General features: G+C 34.6%; 1 protein-coding gene and 1 long non-coding RNA gene across 6 annotated transcripts in view; one reads left to right on the top strand and one right to left on the bottom strand.

The window, feature by feature from the left end:
- The first annotated feature begins 3,468 nt into the window (after positions 1-3,468).
- The window catches only part of LOC106072194 (uncharacterized), a 55,091-nt gene continuing 34,365 nt past the window's right edge, over positions 3,469-24,194 (top strand). The window contains exons 1-6 of one of the 5 annotated variants that reach the window (XM_056011702.1): positions 3,469-3,623; positions 17,282-17,330; positions 17,916-18,077; positions 21,836-21,978; positions 22,452-22,581; positions 23,623-23,782. In XM_056011702.1, coding sequence (XP_055867677.1) covers positions 17,298-17,330; positions 17,916-18,077; positions 21,836-21,978; positions 22,452-22,581; positions 23,623-23,782 — 628 coding nt within the window. In that variant the 5' untranslated portion in view covers positions 3,469-3,623; positions 17,282-17,297. Of the gene's footprint in view, positions 3,648-10,440; positions 10,541-11,657; positions 12,834-17,281; positions 17,331-17,915; positions 18,078-21,835; positions 21,979-22,451; positions 22,582-23,622; positions 23,783-24,194 lie in introns of those variants that run through there. The other 4 variants (XM_056011703.1, XM_056011701.1, XM_056011705.1 and 1 more) reach the window with 4 other exon arrangements.
- LOC129923038 (uncharacterized) lies at positions 7,095-10,794 on the bottom strand. The gene is made up of 5 exons (XR_008774958.1): positions 10,745-10,794; positions 10,168-10,405; positions 8,855-8,961; positions 8,438-8,506; positions 7,095-8,075 (listed from the first exon to the last, which is right to left on the bottom strand). It is a non-coding gene; the product is annotated as an uncharacterized LOC129923038 (long non-coding RNA).

Below are 24,194 nucleotides of genomic sequence, written 5' to 3'. Positions count from 1 at the left end.
GGGTCATATTCGGTCCGCAAAGTGTTTCCACCCGGCCCGCCAAAACGTCGGCACAAAGAGTAGAAAATCAAAAAAAAAAAAAAAAAGGTTGAAAAATGTATCTTACCTACATTAGGTCTCTCTGATACATTGGCAACATAACCATTAACATTTGTACGTTTTTGAAATGGGAGAGTTGAAGAAACTACAAGTGGAATTTAGAGTCTACCAGGAAAAGTGAACGGTTCTTTTTTTTAACTTGATAATAAGCCAACATATATGATTTGTAAAGAAAGTGTGGCTGTTTGTTTTTTTTTTTACCTTTACGATCATTTGGCCCGCGTCACAAGTGTCGGAAAATAAATTTGCCCGCATGCTAATTAAATTAGGTTGGGCATCGCTAGACCAAGGGACAGGTAAAAAAAAGGTAAAAACTTTTAGCAGTTGGCTGACAGACTTGACCTACTTCTCGTTAAGAAGCGAATCTCCAGGCTTTCTGAACCCTCTAGATCTAAACCTATGTTTCACTTTCACTATTACATTTCCAACTGTTAGATCTGTACTACTAGACTGCACTTGGAAACCTAGGTCGATATAATTCCGATCAGGCTGCCTGGTCGTGCGGTTTGTGCGCTGGACTGTCGTTTGGATTTATCGACGGTCGAGGGTTCAAACCCTGCCCGCTCCCATCCCCCGTCGTCCAGCGGGAGGTTTGGACTAGGAAGTAAACTATCTTCAACTCTGAAGGAACATCCGAAACATGTAAAACATAACATTTTTTACAAAATACAATAAAAAACTTTTTAATGATGGCCAACAGTTAACACCTTGTAGATTACACATAAACACACTCACACACACACACACACACATATATATAAAGAGAGAGAGATTGATATATATATATATATATATATATATATATATATATTATATATATATATATATATATTATATATATATATATAATATATATATAACCATCAGCAGTCTAATTAACTTTGCCATCACATACTGGTATGGTAATACTTCAGTGGCACAAAGACTTAGACTTAAATAGACTAATTAAAAAAGCATCGTATATCACTCGAATAGAGCTACCATCTCTTGAAGAGATTTTTCTTTTTTTTTCATTAAAAGTGCCTTTCCTAAACACTCTCTATTCTTCAAGACAACCTGCACCCATTAAACCAGTGTTACATAAGATCTGAACGAAGTGGTCGTCTCCTTTCCATTAGAACTAAAACAGAAAGATTTAAAAACTCCTACATCCCACTTTTGGTCAGAGTGTTACAAGATCATCTGTCGTCATCGAGAAGTTCATAGAAGTCTAATTTTTGTATTTATGTGAGTGTGTATGTGTTTCATGAGTGAATGTTGTTCGTATTTGCATCTATACTGTTATTATACAGTAGTTACGCTTCTATCGTAATCAGCCACTTGTCATCCTCTTCAGGTTAATCATTTAACCTGCCTTCTATCGTAATCAGCCATCTGTCATCCTCTTCAGGTTAATCATTTAACCTGCCTTCTATCGTAATCAGCCACCTGTCATCCTCTTCGGGTTAATCATTTAACCTGCCTTCTATCGTAATCAGCCACCTGTCATCCTCTTCAGGTTAATCATTTAAACTGCCTTCTATCGTAATCAGATACCTGTCATCCTCTTCAGGTTAATCATTTAAACTGCCTTCTATCGTAATCAGCCACCTGTCATCCTCTTCAGGTTAATCATTTAAACTGCCTTCTATCGTAATCAGATACCTGTCATCCTCTTCAGGTTAATTACTTAAACTGCCTTCTATCGTAATCAGACACCTGTCATCCTCTTCAGGTTAATCATTTAAACTGCCTTCTATCGTAATCAGCCACTTGTCATCCTCTTCAGGTTAATCATTTAACCTGCCTTCTATCGTAATCAGCCACCTGTCATCCTCTTCGGGTTAATCATTTAACCTGCCTTCTATCGTAATCAGCCACCTGTCATCCTCTTCAGGTTAATCATTTAAACTGCCTTCTATCGTAATCAGATACCTGTCATCCTCTTCAGGTTAATCATTTAAACTGCCTTCTATCGTAATCAGCCACCTGTCATCCTCTTCAGGTTAATCATTTAAACTGCCTTCTATCGTAATCAGATACCTGTCATCCTCTTCAGGTTAATTACTTAAACTGCCTTCTATCGTAATCAGACACCTGTCATCCTCTTCAGGTTAATCATTTAAACTGCCTTCTATCGTAATCAGCCACTTGTCATCCTCTTCAGGTTAATCATTTAACCTGCCTTCTATCGTAATCAGCCACCTGTCATCCGCTTCGGGTTAATCATTTAACCTGCCTTCTATCGTAATCAGCCACCTGTCATCCTCTTCAGGTTAATCATTTTACCTGCCTTCTATCTTAATCAGATACCTGTTATCCTCTTTAGGTTAATCATTTTACCTGCCTTCTATCTTAATCAGATACCTGTCATCCTCTTCAGCAACCTTTCATCCCAATCAGCCACATTAACTAATCATCAACTACCCTTAGCTATCTCACATCTTAATAGGGCTTCTTCCAATCTTAATCTGATACTTTTTTTTTGGTCAGCTGTGCTTCATCTTTATCAGCTACACCTCAATTCTTCATCAGCTATTGCCTTGATCAGGTACCGCCAATCTTAACTAGATACCTGCCATTTTCATCCGTTACCTTCCATCTTCATCATTTCAGTTTCACTGTACCCCTGTCAAAAGTTTTTACAAAGCTTACATCAACTCACTACGTCTGCCTGTATGGTACAAAGTCTGAACACGTGATTTCTCCCACTTCCCGTTCTCGGATCAAGTAAAAACTTGACACAATTATTCATTGTTCCTAACAAATCACGATTCAAATAAAAAAAAAGTAACCAATTAGTAAATTTTTTACATAATAAAAGGGAAATAAACCTTACAGTATTGAGACACGTGTCCGTAAATATGGAGTTCTTCCCATCGGATAAGCTTTGTGGGTTTGTTAAAGTATTTTTTTTAAAACTTTGTTTGGTACGTATAGTTTCGTCTCCCATCATCTGAATGTTTCCGGTAAAAAGTTGTAGCGCGTGGTGGTCACTTTTGTTTGATTGCTGCCAACGTTACTGAATGAATTGAATTTTACAAAAATGTACATCAATGTCAAATTAATGGTTACGTTTGTTTCCATTTAGGACTCCTGCATTGCGTATTGGATGCTTTCTACTTCCACACTCTCATCCTGCATGACAAATATCAAATGGGAGCGGCAGGGTGAGGTGCTCTAAGGCTCTATTGTTAAGCCCGGGGCTTTTGACATCAAGCTGAACTATGAATACAAAATGCCTACTTTTATTTTCAGTTCTCTCCCCCCCCCCCCCCCCGCCACATTGGTTTTTGAACGCCAAATAGACGTTGATCTAGGCTAGATTTATATTGTGCGTCTTCTAAGAAAACATTTATACGTCCGATCAAATCTCTTTCAGTTTCAGTTTAACTTTAGTTCCGCGACTGGACTATTTCTCTTCCAATTCGTTACCAATAAACAGCTTGCAGTTGATAGATTTCAATCAATGGAAGATACAAGGTCCACATATTGGACAATCAAGAAGTGATTTTCGATGTAGATTAGATCTATAAGCAACACTAGTGAGTTTCATAACAGATTTGTAGGTAGTACTATTGAAATATATTATAGATATGTTTAGTACTTTGAGATAGATTTGAAAGTAGTATAATTTTTGTTACTTAATTTTAGATCTAATTCAGTTTTATTTCCTTGCAATTTTGAATTTAAATTTCAAAGTTCGTGTCTGTTTTATTTCGTCAAGAAGTGATGGGTTTCGACTCGCTGATCGAAAAAGTGAAATATGCACACGATTTCAATGCGTGGTTAAAGCATGGAACTATACTAATGGAACACCAGCTTCGAGTTTTTTACAAAGACAAAGAGAGTCGAAGTGCCGTCGCGCATCTTTTTTCGCGCACCATACCATTTTGAAAAATCGATGAGTATGCCAAAGAAGAAATTTACTCCGAGAGCCACTTGGATTGGCCTTCATTGAGAGTAAAACTTCCCCACACTATATTTTATTAGATCTGTAAAAACTTTATCCATTTTCTGACTATCTGATAAAATAGATACAATTTCCCTGAATAAGAGATCGTCACAAAAGTTATTTTTTTCGATCACCCTATAAAATGCCACTTATTTTCCAAAAAATAGAATCTAAATTCCGAAAATACAATCTTTCAGTGTTTCTCTGTTTGGTTTATTTACACTAAATCTGGATGAAGACCTGTCTACCGTTCCGCTAAATGCGTATTTGTTACGATATACTAAATTGCACGAAATAAAAATAGGAGGCCTAATACAGTTTTGACACTCCAAGCTACGCATTTCTAATCGTTTTTTTTTTTATTATCGAAAGGACTAGGCTATAGGCATACACGTCTCGTGGGAAACAAAGAAAAAGTTAATCTTGATAATATTGTAGCCTAAATAAAATGACAAAAAAACAACAACAAAACAACTACAGCCTAATCTAAAATGAAATAGATCTAGAGCTAGATTTTCTTGGACGAATGATATAAAATAAGTATAAATAATAAGTCATATGAATCTGATAGATCTAAAACAAATACTGATAGAGTCATTCATTAATTAATTATTAGAATTACTTGACTACCAACTGGGTATTTTTATTGCCAAAATACAATGTATTTTATGTGCATTTATTAAAAACAACAACCAAAAATTAAGCGTTTGACGCAACTAGATATAATATTAGTAATATATAGATTCTAGTTCTAGATCCAGAAAGCTACTTCTCTAATTCAGTTTTCTAGTTTAATTCTAGTTAGATCTAGATGTCTAGACCAGTAGATCTAAATCTAGCCAGGGTTTTTGTCATGGAATAGATTTATAAAACTTCAGCCACCTACTGATCACGATATGACAGATAGGCCTACTCTCTCTACTACTAGAATCTACATCTAGAATAGATCTAGATCTAGTAGTACTACTAGTAGATCACTACATTTGACTAGATGATTACTAGATCACAGTAAAATTCAATGTGTACTTCCGACTTTAGCTCAACAAACAAGTCTACTCCAAAGTATAGATCTACTAGTAAAGTCACAAAGTATAAAGGATCATTATATATTCACATAAAAAAAATTATAGGCCTAAAATGAATCGAATAATCAGTCACTAATTTGACTAATCAGTAATCTAAATTGTTTTTTTTTAAATGGCAAGTGTTAATATGACTTCTGACTTGTAAACCAGTTGCAGAGATTCTAGTTTTTATTTTGATGACATGTTACGATATATCAATGATATTTAGATAAACCTAGTGGAACAGACAGAAGGACCATTTAATATAAGGCAAAGAAGTAAGATGTTTATAATCCATCAAACTATATCAAACTCACAGAGGACTTGTGTCATTTGTGACGGCATTTCATGCATTTACAGAAGCTACAAACTATTCTACAAAAATGATAGGCTTGTCTTTGATTCCGAAGACTTATGAGGAATGCTATGTTTCCAGTGGCTACTCAGCCCCAGCTGTGACCTACATATTATGCCACACTGAGCACAGGCATAACCATTGTCCACCTGTGGTAGAATCAGTTGTTTTTTTTCTTTTTGCCGTCTACCCTCGGCAATTAATTTTCATTGGTGTATACCACACCTTTGTAAGTGACCTCCAGCTGTCTTGCTCTGAAGCTGTATGCAACCAGGTGCTCTCTTATTCTATGTCAGTTAAAGCAAGTTGGCGCCTAAGCTTGTCTTTAAAGAATTTCTGTGGTACCTCTTTATGTGCATATGACATGTTAGGCAAATAGGTTTTGCCTATCGGAAGGCCATTTCGGAATATATAGGTGTTTAAAATGAAACTCCAAACATCTGGACTTCCAGTAACCAAGAAAATAAGCTTAGGATTCAAAGAGACGACACTGGCATTTCAGCTAAGACAATCAGTAAAATTAATAGCAACTTTAATTGCAGTCCACCAAACAAGATAAAAAGAAACAAGTGTGGCTTCAATAGCATTGATGATATTTAGTTTACTTTTATCTCATTTACTAGTATTACTATTTCATTGACTAAGGTTTTTTATTGTCAAATATGCATAAGTACATGTACTAGTTCCTGCAATTTGATGAAAAATAATAATTAAATTGTGTGTAGTCTATATACAAATGTTTATAAGAGATCACAGCTTAGCTTAATTTACTTAATTTCAAAACTATGATTTTGTGTTCTGACTCTACTCTAAATAAATTATATTTTATTTTAAGAATGCAAAGTTGGAAATTCTGTTCTGATGAAAAAAATTATTAAAATAAAGTAGATGTTTATGGTTTCTTTGTATTTATTTTTAAATTATTTATAAATTCATTAAAAATTAATTGTTCATTAACATTTACTTGAAGTAAAGATCAAAAACACAAATTCAATTCATGCAGATCACAGCCCATCACTTAAATGTATTTACTGTCAATTCTACACACTATTCATTTCAAAATGTTGCTTTAAATTGTTTATCACAATCAAAGTACTGGTACCTCACATTGATGTAGGCCTAAAGCACCTGAAATAATGACAAATTTTCATTCAATAACTTGTACTGTCATTTATTATCAGACGTGTTAAAACTAATGACCTGTATCATCATCATTGGCCTCCTTCAGTCGTAGAAATAGAAAGACTAAGGTTTCATCTCAGAGCACACTTCCTCATGTGGCTGTGGAGCCCTATTTCGGAGAGACACTCCCATCCACAGATAGCACAGGTTAAGGTGGTTTTTGCTTCGGTGGTAGAGGAGCTGGCCATTTTTCGGATTGTACGTTTTTCTTCCTGAGCTGAGACTTATGTACTTTCACTGTCCATAGCTTTCTTGGTCACTGTCTCTCCATCTGTTGCGGTCTAAAGCTATGTCTTCCCAATTGTCAGTATTGATGTTCACTGATTTGAGGTCACGTTTTATTACATCTATGTAATGGAAGTGGGGGCGACCAGTTTTTCTTGTGTCAGTAGTGTGTTAAAACTAATGACCTGTGTATATAATTTATTAAGCAGGAGCATCCACAAATCTTGAACAATAATTGTCTACAGAAAAACTTTATTCTTATCCAAACAATATACATTTACAATGTATTTAAGCAAGTTAATTTATATTTATACAAATCTATATGGCCTAAAGATTATAGCGTATTTTGATGTGTGAATACCAAGTTACATTATTACATGAAAATAGTGTACTCATTTTTAAAATATTCTGGGTAATAAAAATAAAAAACTAATGATACAATAAAATTAAAGCATTAGTCAAAAAAAGAAAAATTTCACTCAAGATCTATGTGAACTCTGCTTGAAAATTAATTAATTAATTAATTTTGAAATTAATTTAAAAAAAAAATTATGGTTCTTTAGTCAATGGAATGATAGCAGCAATTATTTAACAATTTCATGATTATCCATTCATTTCAATATACTTATAACTGAAAAATAATTCATAAGGTTTAGATACAACCATTTGAAATAATGATTATAATTTTTTTCTTAATTTGCTTAATTCAAATCTAATATAAACAAGATTTCCTCTGTCAAGAAACTTATGAGGGAACAACATGCATGTTCTTCTCTGTAAGTTTTGCAAAGGGAATTAAGAATATTTAATTGATGTTGCTTTTTTTTTGCCAACATTTTAAACCTTTGCACCAGGTTTTAGTTTTAAGGAGAATGCACCATATTTTATATGTTTACTTTTGTTAGATTCTTATTTTAATTTTAAAAAAGTAAAATTTCCCTTACCACTCATCCACTGCACTCCCTCTTGTTTTAATGGGGCTCAGATTAATAGTTTTCAAGTACAATATCAAACAGATTTAAAGAAATACTAAATCCAAACCTGTTGGCTGAATGACAGGATATACATAAATATGTATACAGCTTACAGTATAATATATATATCTTAAATTAAAATTGGTCCAAGACTTTTATTTTGCAACATGATGGGATTTTCCTTTCTGGTGGTGCTATGCAGGAGTCCAAGAATCTCATCTTTTCTCATAACAGAAAGTTATCTAGTTATAAAAATAAATAAAAGGATTTTTAAAAAAATTAAAAAATATGTGTGACATATGTGTTGACCATGCTAAACGTATATATGTTATTAATTATAGTTATATAATTTTGCCATTCTAAAAATAGTCTGTACCTAAAAGGAGCTACTGCGTTAATGTGTAGACATGGCCCTGGCCTTAATAGTTATGAATTATTACTATAGGTGAAGGCAGATGTTCAGTTAATTTGATGCAAATTGAACTAATCTAAAAGCAACTATAACATATATTATGATTTACATTTTCATGGAAAACTAGTTTTTCAAAAATACAAGTACTTCAGCTTATGAGAAAAGTACATGGGAAAAATTGCAGTACCTTACCTTTAAGAGGTGCAACCAATCATTGACTTTTCAGGAATGCATGCCTTTTTCTTGCATTTCCAAACATAACTGTAATTATACAATTAGGCATATTGGTTAATTTCTTTTGAAAACATTACAATTAAAAAATAATATTAAATTGAAAACGTTGTTGTATCAAACATACAAATTATCAGACAATTTTGCCTAATTTCATCTAACATTTTATTGTAAAGGAATGGCCTGCACAACAGCCAAGGTATATTAGGCTTTCATGAAGATGAATGTGCTTAAGAGTGTTATAAATAAAAAAAAAAAACTTAGAGAAAAATGTTAAATTCCATCCCAGATATTTGGATGTTGCTTGACCATGAAAATCACACAATTCATAAAACATCTATTAGATAACTAAAATAAAAATTGTATAGTAGTACTTACATTAAATATTGAATGGATGCCCAGAGAGTAGAAATAGTATAAGTATGATCCTTGAGCCATTCTGGTACATCATCAGAACTGGTTGCCATGGTTCTACTTGTTAATAACTGAAACATTACAAACATTTTTTTTTATTTATAATTTATCACAGACTAGAATAGAAATGTTGCCAGGAAAAATACCAATGGTTAGAATACACCTGATGCTACTTTTGTAGCCTTATTACTGGTTAAAATGCACCAAAACTTCATTAATTAAATCTGATAAGAAACATATATGTATCACACAAGTCCAAGTTTATCAGAGTGTCATAGCAAATAATTAACTAGATATGTGAGTTTTATATTAAAGTATTGAATTTCAGGGGATAGATCCAACTTGACACCACATCATTTATTATTTCATGAACTCATGGGTCTGGGTATGGCATGGAATGGAAACTAATATATATGGGGTGTAGGCAAGGCATGGATTATAAATTGTCTTGTATAGATTAGACTGGGTAAAACTGCCAATCGAAGGTAACTTTTACTGATAGATCTGGATCAATTATAAATTTAGGGGACCTAGGCCTGCATAAATTTTTATCTTTTATTTATATATTTTATGTACATATATAACTAGTCTAGAATCTATAATTATATCTTAATAATAATTTTTGTAGATGTCATATAATATCTAACATATTAAGTATAGATCAGTACATTTTAGAATTTTAGCTAGTGGAATATTTTTATATCCTAATCTGAACTGGATCTATATATCTAGAATTTAGATCAGTAGATTTAGTATTTTAGGTAGTAAAAACTTTTATATTCTAAATCTAAACTGGATCTAGATCTAATTATTCTAGAAGCTTAGATCTAGAAGACTAGTTGTCAAGATTTGACTACACTATGGCTAATGCACTAGCTTAGTAGGCCTACTAGATAGATCAAGAGACAGAGTACTAATAGATTCGTCTTGCCTCGTTGGGCCTCTCAAATCAGCTACAGACTTTAGAGACAATTTAGGAAGGTGAATATCGATCCAATTCAAAGATCTACAATCTACATGTTAGAGTCTAGCTAGAGATGCTAGATCTAGTCTAGAAGGCTTATCAATAAAAAATAAAATCAATCATTTCTAAAGTTTGTAAAATTATATGTAGATCTAATCTATCTATTTATAATATAATAAAAATCTATGTCTACTTTTTAAATATTTAAAATGATATGGCAGATGATATTAATTATTTTAATTGAGACATTGACATACTGTCACATACAAAGTAACAAAATAATTAGATCTTATACTAACTCATAGACTCATACCGTATTGTATTAAACATTAAACCTTCGAGTTTACGTTCCACTACCTTGACTTGACTATATTGACTAAATAAAGGGCACTATGATTATAGATGTAGATTATTATCTATGATGATGATGTTTATCAACTGGTAGATCTATAAGTAGTATCGTCACTTTAAGTATAATCAGTATAACCACTGCATTCGTTTCATTCACTGTCTGTATCAATAATCGTGTGAATGTGATGTGAAAGTGAAGTCTAGATTTAGATAGAATTGATAGATTATAGATCTACTATTAAAAAGTATTAACTATACTAACTATAGTGTCTATACTATAGTATAGCCAGTATGACTTGTATGAGTATACTCATATACTGTAAAAGTGTATAATAGTAAGTATAGCTATAGTGCTATAGACAGACTAGATCATAGATGATCGATAGATCTAGAATCTAGACTAGATTCTATTTTATAAATATTCATATTGACAATTATTGATCTCATGTATGGTCTAGATCTAGATAAAATAGAGTGGATCTCATGACTGTCTATATTAGATCTATTGATTTTTTTTAAAACGTTAAATAAATCTAGACCTTAGTCTTTAACTTTAGTCTAGGTGTTGTAGATCTAGGTCTAGATCTATATTATTCTAGATATTATACAAGAGATCTAGATCAATATAAGTTCGGTTTTTAAAAAAATCGCATTCGAAATTTTAAATACCCAGATTTAAGTATTTATATACCAATATTGGTAGGTAGGTCCGAGTTAACGCGGGCACGCTGCCCTGCCTCATCGTGGCGCCCGCGTGGAAACGGCCATTTGAGGAAGTGGCTAGGCGAAATGGGTAGCAACACAGGACTCCCGTGGGGATGCCCACGGGTAGGCCCACGGGTAGACGAGAGTCCACCCCTTGCACGGGCGGGGTTGTAACAAAGTCCCCACAAACACGTCACCAATCCATGCGCTGTTCCTCAAAGGGACCGTTACATAAATGGCGGATCCCGCACAGTTAGCTTGGTACATTGAAGGAAAATGGCAGAAGTCCCCGGTGCATTCCCGGCCTTCGGCCGTGTCTCTAGTCCACGTGTCGGGGGCCGAATGCATCGGTAAACAGCAATGCCTTATATAGGCATTGTCTAGGGTCTCTCCCAAACAGAACTGTGTGTTCACACAGGTTTGTTTTTTTTTACTGTTTGGCGTCCAAGCAGGTTTTTTTTCAAACTTAGAGCTCGAAGAGCCTTCGGCTCAGCTCTTAGACATCAACAAGGTCCGAGTTAATCATTTATTAGATCTATTAAAGCATGTCTATATAAAAAGATTATTATTTTAAAAATATATTATTATATAAAAGATATAGTTATGAATATTTACTTTAAAAAATTAAACAAAATGAATTTTTCACTTTTGCCAATTAACACTCTGGCTAGCAAAAAGGATGACTCCTCAATACTGTGAAAAGACGATAACTGCATGAGTTGGTATGGAATTGTATTTTGTAAGACTAATTTTCAAAACATACCCTTCATGAGAGAGAACGAAAAAAGGTTGTCAAAAAAAAAAGCTGGCTGGACTACGCAAATAATGGACCAGCCTCTCTCTCTTGATATCTTGTTAAGAACATTGGTGACCGGGAAAAGTGGATGGTTTGGTTGCGCGGGACAGATGATAAAAATGACATGTACATAAAAAAAATTCCAGATTTTGTGTAAAATACCCAAATGAGGAAGTACTGGAAACACCTATTTTAACGAAGTGGCCTTAAAAAAAAATCTTTTGTGACGATCCATTATTCAGGGAAATTGTATCTATTTTATCAGATAGTCAGAAAATGGATAAAGTTTTTACAGATCTAATAAAATATAGTGTGGGGAAGTTTTACTCTCAATGAAGGTCAATCCAAGTGGCTCTCGGAGTAAATTTCTTCTTTGGCATGCTCATCGATTTTTCAAAATGGTATGGTGCGCGAAAAAAGATGCGCGACGGCACTCTGATCATAAAATCTCGAAGCTGGTGTTCCATTAGTATAGTTCCATGGTTAAAGTATTACAAGCGTAGGATGTGTTTGGTCTTCATCCCATTTAAAACTCACTCTAGTAAAGTTTTCGCTAATTTATTCTAATTCGGTTTTAATTCCGTACTAATTTTGAATTTTCACTCTAGTAAAGCCCAGTGGCGTCGCTAGAAGGATGCGAGGGGCGCGGAAACACACTATAACTACGCCTATTATAAAGACAACTAATTATTTAAGTATAAATTTTTTTTTCCGTGAATCCCATTTAGTGGTGTTAATAGTTTGCTTTATTTTCATTTTTACAATACAATACAATTTTTCCACTTCCTGGAAACTAAAACCTAATACATGGGCTCAAAACTGAAACACCTGTGTTGACAAGGATCTTGAAACATTTATAGATCTACATAATTTTTCTAACAAGCTGAAAGTTGATGTAGAATCTATATGGTTGGGAAACGAATTACTTGCTCGTCGGTCACACTGGGAAAACTCTGGTTTGACCGTTATAATTTTCCAACGTAAAAAAAAATAATAAAAAAAATATAATTTTGCTTGTAAACTAGATCTATAAAATATTTATCTTGAACGGACTAAACGACTTCATGTAGTTCCGCAGCGGAGGTTTGAACTCAAAAGAGTTTTCCTTCTTTTAGGTGCGTAGCCAGGTACGTTGGCGGTAATTTAAATTCTAATGTTTACTGTAACTTGTATAAAATTAAAGTTAACTATCCCGTTTAGACGTTTTATATTTTAACTTCTAAAACTTGAAATAACTTGATCGGATGCCCTAGGCGGCAGCCTAGATTGCCTATGTCTACTATTAGTAGCTGGCAGACTAACTGAATGTATTATGCATTATGTATAGACAGTTTATGCAAATAGGCCTACAATGTCATTTAGATGAAACCCACATCATGGCCATTTGTAATGTTTCAAAGTAAACATAAGTCTTGCGGATTTAAAAAGATTTGACATATCTTGATGATTGAATTGCAATCTGATACCTCACTATTTATTTGTTTGTTTGTTTTAAAGTTAAAATATAGCATTGTTTTCGTCGCTAAATTTAGACCAAGTAAGTTTGCCTATCTTGAAGTTAAGTTTGAATGAAAGAGTAGCTTATCATAAATCTTGGAAGTCTTCTGCCGGTTATAGTATGTGCTTGAAGACAGGCCGGAATATATATTTTCTCCAGCGTGTGTGCGTGTTTTTCGCTGTGATAAACCGATTGACTAGTAGAACATAGTAGGCTTATGTTTGTGTGTTCACGAATACAGGTCAGTGTACACTACACAAATGTAAGACTGCTTTTGTTTCACAGGAATACTGCTATTTATATAGGCCTACTAGCCTCTGTAGACGAATGTTGTTAAACAAGGGCAGATCAATCAGTTATATTGATAAGCTATCAGGTGTTAACCGTGTTTTCCTTGACCAAAAGATAATGTCAGATATATAAATAATCATATTGCATTGTGCCTGCTATACAAACAAAAGAAGTTACATTTTAAAACGTAGATCTATGCGTGTGCTGGGCGGGGAGATGTCAGCAATTAAAAGCAAATAGTAATAATAGGGCATACTATTGGCCTCCTTCAGTCGTAAAACGACTATGGTTCATCTCGAACAATTTTTCATATGGAGCCCTATTTCGGAGAGACCCTCCCGTCCACATATGTTGCAGGTCAAGGTGGCGTCCGCTTTGGTGGTAGAGGAGCTGGCCATTTTCCGTGTGGCACGCTTTTCTTCAAGAGCCGAGGCCCATGTTTTCTAGCTGTCCCCCGCATGCCAGATGGTAGAATCCCGAAAGATATCTTATATGCTGAGCTTGTGGAAGGAGTCAGACCCAAGGGCCGCCCAAGACTAACATATAGAGATGTCTGCAAGCGAGACATGAGAGCCTCAGGCATCAGCGAAAGTATGTGGGAAAACATAGCCAAAGACCGGAGTGCATGGAGACAGACTGTGCGTGCTGGGACAACCCTTGCTGAGAACAAAAGAATTGAAGCGGCTTTAATCAAGAGGGATAAAATGAAAGCTGCCCTGTCTGCTAGCCCTAAATCAGAGGCATACACATGTACGAATTGTGGCAAAGTCTGCCGTTCTAGAATTGGCTTGATTAGCCACACCAGATTCTGCCCCGTCTCAAGATTAAGCCAAAACCAGTGACTCATTTGGGCGCATCCATTGCCTTTCGAGACAAAAGGAGCCATATATAGCTTTCTGGGTCACCGTCTTTCTCCAACTAGTGCTGTCTAAGGCTATGTCTTCTCAATGGTCAGTATCAATGTGCACTGATTTTAAATCCCTTTTTTATCACATCAACGTAACGGAGGGGCGGCCATTTTATCTTGAGCCAGACGCGAGTTGCCCGTAGAGAATGATTTTCGGGATGAGATTGTCTTCCATCCGGCGAACATGTCCGAGCCAGCGCAGGTGGCGTTGCCTGAGGACTATAAAGATGCTGGGAAGGCCAGTTCTTGCGAGGATCTCTCAGTATTACACACTCTTTCTTTCCATGTTATTTTTAAGATCCTTCGAAGGCAGCGCAAATGGAATGAGTTTAGTTTTCTTTCTTGTTTGGTGTGGGTTTTCCACGACTGTCGTACAGTAGCGTGCTATATGAACGCATGCCCTGTAGACCTCCATTTTGGGGCTTTGCCGGCAGCCATGGTGTCTACGGCTTTGTTGAGTTCTAATAGGGTGGGCACTTCGTCTACTTATACTCTAGTTCATCCATTGTGGGTAATTGGTTGATAGCGTAAAGAGCTGAGGCAGAGACTGAGCTTGTTGTGGCGTAGAGTTCGGAGTAATGTTCGACCCATCTGTGCATTTGATCGCTCTTGTCTGTGACAGTAATAATAATAAATATGTGAATCTTAAGAAGAAAGTATGTTTCATGGGTGTGGAATTAAAAAGTCTCTCAGGAAAAAGGTCTAAGGTTGAATTCCAATTCTCTACGTCACTCCCCTCCCCCCCCCCCCCCCCGAAACTTAAAAAAAAAATAATTTACAAATTAAAAAGAAACTGAATCAAAAAACAAGAAAAACATAAAAATAATTAAAAAAAAAACATAAAAAAGACAAAGCTTGTACGAAGTGTAGTTGAATCGATTAGTTTGGATCAGTCACTTGTAATAGATCTAGACCAGCACAATAAATCTGGGCGATTAGAAAAATGGGGGAAATAGATGGGTGGGTGGAGAAAGAATGGGATATATGGCTGAATGTAGGACGTAATCATCTTCTTTTTTGAAGTAACGTCTGTATTACGTAAGATAAGAAGAAGATAAGAATTTTACCGTCATCGTTTTTCAAAAGCATTTATAAAAAAAAGGAGGAAACGACCTGAATTCGAACTCATGACTCAAACCTCCTCAAGCCGACCTTCTAATCACTATACTAGTGATGTGCGTATAAAAATAAAAGATTGTATATTATCTATTGTTTGTTTCAAACTTACTGTAAAGTGGCGACATACTAAGGGGACTAATTCAGATAATACCACCACCTCAGTCGAGAATAATTTATTTCCCTTGTTCGATATACCAAACAAAATAGTTAATCAACAATAGTTAGTTTACTAATTGGCAAATTTTAAAAGTTGTTTCTAGTGTATTCAGGTAAAAGAAATAATTGTGCTAAATTTCAGCTTGATCCAAGTTTGAGTGTTGGAGAAATAACGTGTACAAACTTTTTAACAAGACAGACGGACAGAGTTGATACAAGCTTGGTAAATAATTTTAAAGAGGAAGTAAATGAAACATGAAAACTGAGATGAGGAGAGGAAGAATTGGGGTGGAGTGGAATAGTTCAATTTTTGTTTAAATCTAGCATTCATTTTGTTATTATTAAGAGTAACTAATTTGCTCTTAAGAAACAGTCATAACGTAGTGTGTTTTTTTTTTAATTGAGTATCTCTCTCTATATATAATTCTCTTCTTCCCTCAACAGTTTAAAAGGGGAGGAAAGGAAAGATCACTCTCTTATTTCTGCGGATAGTCACCCAACGAAAAAAACAAGAGGGGTGGGGGACACGTTTTCACAGCTCGCTACGGATGGCTGCGCGCTGGACTGTCAAACCCTGCCCGCTTCCTTCCCCCTTCGTCTTGTGGGAGGTTTGGACTAGGAAGTAAACTATCGTCAACTCTGAAGGAACATCCGAAACATGTAGAACATTTTACAAACAAACATTTTACAAACACTAAATACAAGGGCCGGACTTAAGCAATGTGGGGCCCTATTCGAAACGGATCTCGCGGGGCCAATTTCGGGTAGGGAAGCGGACAATAAGTGAAACTGAAGAGTTTGTATTAGAAAATAAATTCGTCTATGCATTTTATTCATTCTTTACTACGTACAGAATTACTTTACGAGCCTTGCGTGTAGCAAAGTCATACAGTATATCATAATAATTCTGTTTCCAACATAGATCTGCTCAATAGCAAGAATTACCAAATGTTTCAATTTATCTTTGAGAATTGTTGACTTCAAGTAATTCTTCATTAGTTTGAAGCGCGATAAGCTTCTTTCATATGATTACACAATTACGGCTAATGCATAATGCCGTTTTTATTAACAGCGCGTAGGATTTGCGTTTTCTATATTAAATGACACCCCAAAATGAAAATTTTTTTCTATACATTTCCATATATTTTAAGGACTTTTTCGTATATTTTGCAATTTCGGGAGATTTCCAGGAGCTCCTGGTAAATCGACAGGAGGGCGCGGGAAATCTGTTGTAAGTTATAAAATGGTTTAATTTAATTATGTATTTTCCCCCCAGGAATTAGCGCGGGTTCCATGAAAGTGCGGATCCTTCGGTCGCATAGGTTGCAGTGGCCTAAGACCGGCCCTGTAAAATAGCGGCGTATGCTACGCCGCCGGTCGACTAGTATTTTAATATTTTACGTGTTGTCTTTGCACTTGTTTTTAAAGGGCAATTACTTCTACTAATTGTTGATTTGCATCTTGATGTATAGGTTACTACCCCTGTTAAAAGGATTAAGATTGTGTTTATGGGTAAAACATAGTGTTCATTTGTTTCACTAGAAAAACTCGAGGTATTTTAAACGGATTTTGTAATTTTTTTATCTCTTTGTCTAAAATGCCAGATAGATAGAAAGAAAAATGAGCGGCGAAAATGGAAATGGACGCTCAAAGGCAAGTATATTATAAATAGACATATTTATAACATTTATATACCACACACTGGCACACACACAAACACACAAACACCACAAAAAAAGAGATTAGAAGCATAATTATACAGCTATTGGACCCCCACCATGACCTTATGATCACTGTCAAAAAAGGCAAAATTAAACTATATGGCCACATCACAAGGTCCTCAGTACTTGCAAAGACCTTCCTTCGGGGAACAGTACCAGGAAGAAGAAGAAGAGGCAGACACTGAAAGCGAGGGGAAGACAACATAAAAGAATGGCCAGGCCGGTCAGTGAATGGAATTATATCCAAGGCAAAGGACAGAGAGGAATGGAGAAAGACGATCTTGTGTGGTGCCCCAACGGTTCAACAGACTAAGGGATAGGTGAAGGTGATATATGTATGATGTATGTAAAAAGTTTATTTCAAATATCATATGTAAACCTTACTATTTCAAACATCATATGTAAACCTTACTATTTCAAACATCAGATGTAAACCTTACTATTTCAAAATCATGTGTACATTTTTCTGATTCATGCATTAGATAAAATCTTTTTTTTAAAAAATCTTCTTACAAAGGCTGATGTTGGGGATGAACTGGGTCAAACGTTACAGCGCATTGAAGACTTGGTTGAAACAAACAAAATTGATGAAGCTTACAAGCTAATCCTTGATACGAACTACCAGCTGAAATTTGCAAACAACATTCAATGGTTTCTTGGGATTGATTCATTTTTCAAAGTAAGTATTCTGTATAGATAAGACTTTTATTAGCATTGTTTGGCCTACAAGTTCAATAACAGTAACATCTTAAAGCTCATCAATAATGCTGTTAGATGATTTGCCCTTGTCGAACAACACAGATCTGCAGTGGCTAGTATATGTTCTTGGAAAACAATAACAGTGGGCTACATTTCCGGCATGCGTTCTTAGCCAGCGCCAGGCATTTTGATTTGACAGTTGTGTTGTTCACACTATCAATTATACTTTTTGATTCTCAGAGTAACGAAGAATTTGCAGGTTCGGGGTGCCTCTATAAAACCACACTTTGAATATCTTGAGTTTAATGTCTTGAAAATTAATTAAGGAAATGATTATTCCATACATGAAATAGAAATTAACACCAACATAAACCACATTTACTAATCAAATTAATACTATAATAATGACACTGTCTTCGATCCCAAAGATAAAGGAAGACTACGCAAACCTGGTTGAGACCTGCTCATTTTTTCCACATTTGATGCAGACAAAGCTATTGTCTGCCAGGGAGGAGGGGTTAGGTCATTTTATGTTTTCTTGCCTTCTTTTGCACCTGTCTTCTACAATAGCTTTTCTTTGACCATCAGATGTGTGTCCTATGGCCTTCGTGAGAGATCTCTGTCTCTTTCAGAGTCCATCTGCTGCCAGCTACTTACTGGCCTCTAGCCGACTTGTGCTATGGAGTGTGACTTTCAGTCCACATCTTTCGCACCAAACATTAACTCTTAAGTGCCTGCCGCTATTGCATGCTGGTGCTAAGCTAAACAGGTACTATACCAGGTTGGTATTAGTTAGATTGGCGCTATTGTTAGGCTCCTGCTATGTTAGGTTGGTTGCTAAATTAGAATGGTGCTATGTTAGATTGGTGCTATGCTAGACAGGTACAATGTTATATTGGTGCTATTTTAGACTGGTTCTATATTAGACTGATGCTATGTTATATTGGTGCTATGTTAGACTGGCGCTGTTATATTGGTGCTATGTTATATTGGTGCTATGTTAGACTGGTGCTATATTATACTGGCACTATGTTAGACTGACGCTATGTTATATTGGTGCTATGTTATATTGGTGCTGTTATATTGGTGCTATGTGATATTGGTGCTATGTTAGTCTGGCACTATGTTAGACTAGCGCTGTTATATTGGTGCTATGTTAGACTGGTACTGTTATATTGGTGCTATGTGATATTGGCGCTATGTTAGACTGGTACTATGTTAGACTGGTGCTGTTATATTGGTGCTATGTGATATTGGTGCTATGTTAGACTGGCACTATGTTAGACTGGCGCTGTTATATTGGTGCTATGTTAGACTGGCGCTGTTATATTGGTGCTATGTTAGACTGGCGCTGTTATATTGGTGCTATGTTAGACTGGTACTGTTATATTAGTGCTATGTGATATTGGCGCTATGTTAGACTGGTACTATGTTAGACTGGTACTGTTATATTGGTGCTATGTGATATTGGTGCTATGTTAGACTGGCACTATGTTAGACTGGCGCTGTTATATTGGTGCTATGTTATATTGGTGCTATGTTAGACTGGCGCTGTTATATTGTTGCTATGTTATATTGTTGCTATGTTAGACTGGAGCTATGCTATATTGGTGCTATATTATACTAATGCTATGTTATATTGGTGCTATATTATACTAATGCTATGTTATATTGGTGCTATATTATACTAATGCTATGTTATATTGGTGCTATATTATACTAATGCTATGTTATATTGGTGCTATATTATACTAATGCTATGTTATATTGGTGCTATATTATACTAATGCTGTGTTATATTGGTGCTATGTTATATTGGTGCTATATTATACTAATGCTGTGTTATATTGGTGATATGTTATATTGGTGCTATATTATACTAATGCTATGTTATATTGGTGCTATGTTATATTGGTGCTATATTATACTAATGCTATGTTATATTGGTGCTATGTTATATTGGTGCTATGTTATATTGGTGCTATATTATACTAATGCTATGGTATATTGGTGCTATATTATACTAATGCTATGTTATATTGGTGATATGTTATATTGGTGCTATATTATACTAATGCTATGTTATATTGGTGCTATGTTATATTGGTGCTATATTATACTAATGCTATGTTATATTGGTGCTATATTATACTAATGCTATGTTATATTGGTGCTATGTTATATTGGTGCTATATTATACTAATGCTATGTTATATTGGTGCTATGTTATATTGGTGCTATATTATACTAATGCTATGGTATATTGGTGCTATATTATACTAATGCTATGTTATACTGGTGATATGTTATATTGGTGCTATGTTATATTGGTGCTATATTATACTAATGCTATGGTATATTGGTGCTATATTATACTAATGCTATGTTATATTGGTGATATGTTATATTGGTGCTATATTATACTAATGCTATGTTATATTGGTGCTATGTTATATTGGTGCTATATTATACTAATGCTATGTTATATTGGTGCTATATTATACTAATGCTATGTTATATTGGTGCTATGTTATATTGGTGCTATATTATACTAATGCTATGTTATATTGGTGCTATGTTATATTGGTGCTATGTTAGACTGGCGCTGTTATATTGTTGCTATGTTATATTGTTGCTATGTTAGACTGGAGCTATGCTATATTGGTGCTATATTATACTAATGCTATGTTATATTGGTGCTATATTATACTAATGCTATGTTATATTGGTGCTATATTATACTAATGCTATGTTATATTGGTGCTATATTATACTAATGCTATGTTATATTGGTGCTATATTATACTAATGCTATGTTATATTGGTGCTATATTATACTAATGCTATGTTATATTGGTGCTATGTTATATTGGTGCTATATTATACTAATGCTATGTTATATTGGTGATGTTATATTGTTGCTATATTATACTAATGCTATGTTATATTGGTGCTATGTTATATTGGTGCTATGTTATATTGGTGCTATATTATACTAATGCTATGTTATATTGGTGCTATGTTAGACTGGTGCTATGCTATATTTGTGCTATATTATACTAATGCTATGTTATATTGGTGCTATGTTATGAGCATTACATGATGGAACTGGCCAAGTGATGAATCTATGCCTTGTAAGATTGGTGCTACGTTAGACTGTTGCTATGTTATATTGGTGGTATGTTGAGTTACTTGAGTTACGAAGGTCCTGAGTTCTATGTTTGCCGTTATTGTCTGTAGTGCTGCAGGAAGTTAAGACGCTCATTTCTGATCAACGTTTAAAATATACAAATCAATATTGGTATAACAATTCATTACGCGTCGAAGGATAGCTGGGTCTAAAATTAATACCAACATTAGAGGTCTTGGCTTAATAGTCGTGGCCAGGATTTTGAGGTGTGGTAAAAAAAAATATTTTTTTCCTTTATCACATACACCATGCCTAGATTATAATAATTCATTAATTATTTCATAAGATTATTTCAATTATTTGTAATATCATTATATTTGCTTTATGATTATGTATTCTTCATAAAATATGATTATATAGATATATATTAATGGAAAAAATATTTCGCTTTAAAAAGAAAAAAAAACAACTAAAAAACATAGGCCTAAAGCAAAATAATGCGCTACACTGCTACACCAAATTTGGATTTTAAAAAATCTTGTTTACAGATACATAAAATATGTCTGTAGTTCATTTAATGATTGACAACTATGTTACTTTTATGCCAGAACTACGTCAACAAGACTCCCGCAATGAGCAAAGATCCAGAGTTCAATGTTCATTACTTCTACACTCTCAGAAACATCACAATGCTATTGATGTCCTCTAGATCGAGAAAAGATTATGGAGCTATAGCAGATACTTTAAACAGGTAACACTGAAATATAACATTTCTGGCCTTATTGTCACTTTGTTACGTTTTAACACCATTAAGATGGAAAACAAAAGAGAAGAGGAAGCTTCATGATAAAAAAGTTTAAGGCCTAAAGCGCTACTTTTATCTTTTTTGTTTTCACTGGTAGTCCATCTTAGTTTACCTCTACTTTAAAAGAGTTCTCATCTTATTGACTTAGAAATTACAGACGCCTCCTTGAAGTCTTCTAAAAATCCTTTTAGTAAGTTTTAGTCTTGATCCAGTGCCTAGGCAACACACAAATCTGGATAGGGGTGTAATTATAAAAACTAAAGGTAGAAATTACCAAGTATTAATATGCACATGTATGTTTTTTTATGAATTAAAACTCATTTCTTCATAAAACGTATTCAGTAATGCAGGGTTACTGGCTTTTTTTTTCTTAGTTAAGTATGTAGCTACTGTCCTAAATATTTTTTTTTTATTTCCAGACTTGACCAACAGTTATGGAGAAATACTTCACTATTTACATTAGACACCATATGGAGATGGACATTTCTAGAAATCAAGGCACAATTTTACTTCCTGATTGGCTACTATTTGATCGAGACAACTCAAAATGTAATCAGTGATTTTAGTAATGTTGATAAGTAACGTCTGTATTATATAAGAAGAAGAAGAAGACAAAATTTTTAGCTGCTTCCTTTTCCCATGGCTTCCAGTTCATGTGTCATGTGCTCAAAACTGTTCCGGGTTGGATCTTGCTCGTTGCCATCCTGCAGAAAGTTTGGGCTAGGATGAAAAACCCTCAAGTCTGAAGGAATATCCGAAACTTATCTGTTCCATTTGACGTCTCGAGAGGCAATCTTTTCCCTTTTCCTTTCTTGTATGACTAAAGAGGCCAATCCTTGACTGGAGTGGTGGAGTGACCTCTCCATTACAGGGGGAAAGCCTGGGTGGTACATTTGCGAGTTCTGGGCTGCCCACTCATTAACTCATGCCTCTCTTGCATTAATCAATACCACTGCACATTTCAACACAAATAAATACTTTCCCTTTTATCACCAAAATGTTTCAGCTTAGAACTTAGAAGTAAGAATATCAATAGAATTTTTTTTTTCAATACAAGACAAAAATACGTAGGTATATACATCATTTATAATAATCAAAAGTAAGTAAAGGGAAGTTTTATTTTGAATTGAAAGATAAAAAAAAAATTACTTTCCTGAATGGACCCCATTCACCAAAATGAATGGTCATGTGATGACTATTGATAATAAAAAAAAAAAAGAAAAAACTGTCACGTGATAACCATTGTTGTTTCAAATTAGGTCGTAAGTTGTATGGAAGAGATAGGGAAGCATGTCGCTTAATGTTGTTTGCTTATGATTGGTGAATGAGGTCCATTTGTACAGCTATTTTGGTGAATGAGGTCCATTTGTACAGCTATGTTGGTGAATGAGGTCCATTTGTACAGCTATAGAAGAATTCTGAAGGGGAAAGCTTTAAGCTGAGAATAAGTATAGGAGAATAATGTGTTGTAACTGTACAATACTGAATTACTTTTTGTACTATTTCAACATTCATTAAGCACTCAAGAATGTTTGAATTTTTAATGGATAATATTTAATTGCATTTTTTTTCTTGTTTATCTGAATATAGATTGGTCAACAACAAGATTTTCTGACTTATGTTGTGGGTGCTTGTTTATTTGCCAGCTTTAAAGCTAATGGAGAAGAAGCAATGACCCATGTTGGTCAGCCACAAAGAAAGTTTGTCCAGTGGTGGTATCACCAGAGTCAAGACCGATTGTCTCAAATAGGTATGTATGAAGCATTTAATTATCTTTTGGGGGAGAACTTTACATTTCAAAGATGCTTTCATCATTGTATGATTCTGCAAAATTTAAATTTAGAAAAGACATAGATCTTTTAGTCACACAAACGGAATATGAAATTTACTTGAGAATAACTGCCTGGTTTACTTTGCCAAGCTGTAATGTCTTATAAGCACTTCTGTAATTTTTCTAAGTAAAAAACGTAAAGTTCCCCTTTTTAGTCACGATTTATTGGGCAGATGATGTTAAGGTTATCTTTTCTAAGACCAACGGTTAATGGGCATGGTGTCATGTGGCCAGCACAACAACCAACCACCTTTACTATTACATTGTCCACTAAAAATGGTCTTAGTATGTGTTATATTTGAAGTAGTATCTACCAGTACCTTGACTGATA

Source organism: Biomphalaria glabrata, chromosome 15, assembly GCF_947242115.1.
Source record: "Biomphalaria glabrata chromosome 15, xgBioGlab47.1, whole genome shotgun sequence".
Taxonomy (NCBI): Eukaryota; Metazoa; Mollusca; class Gastropoda; family Planorbidae; genus Biomphalaria; species Biomphalaria glabrata.
The sequence above is the reverse complement of the archived record's forward strand: the minus strand, read 5'-3'. Positions and strand labels throughout refer to the sequence as shown.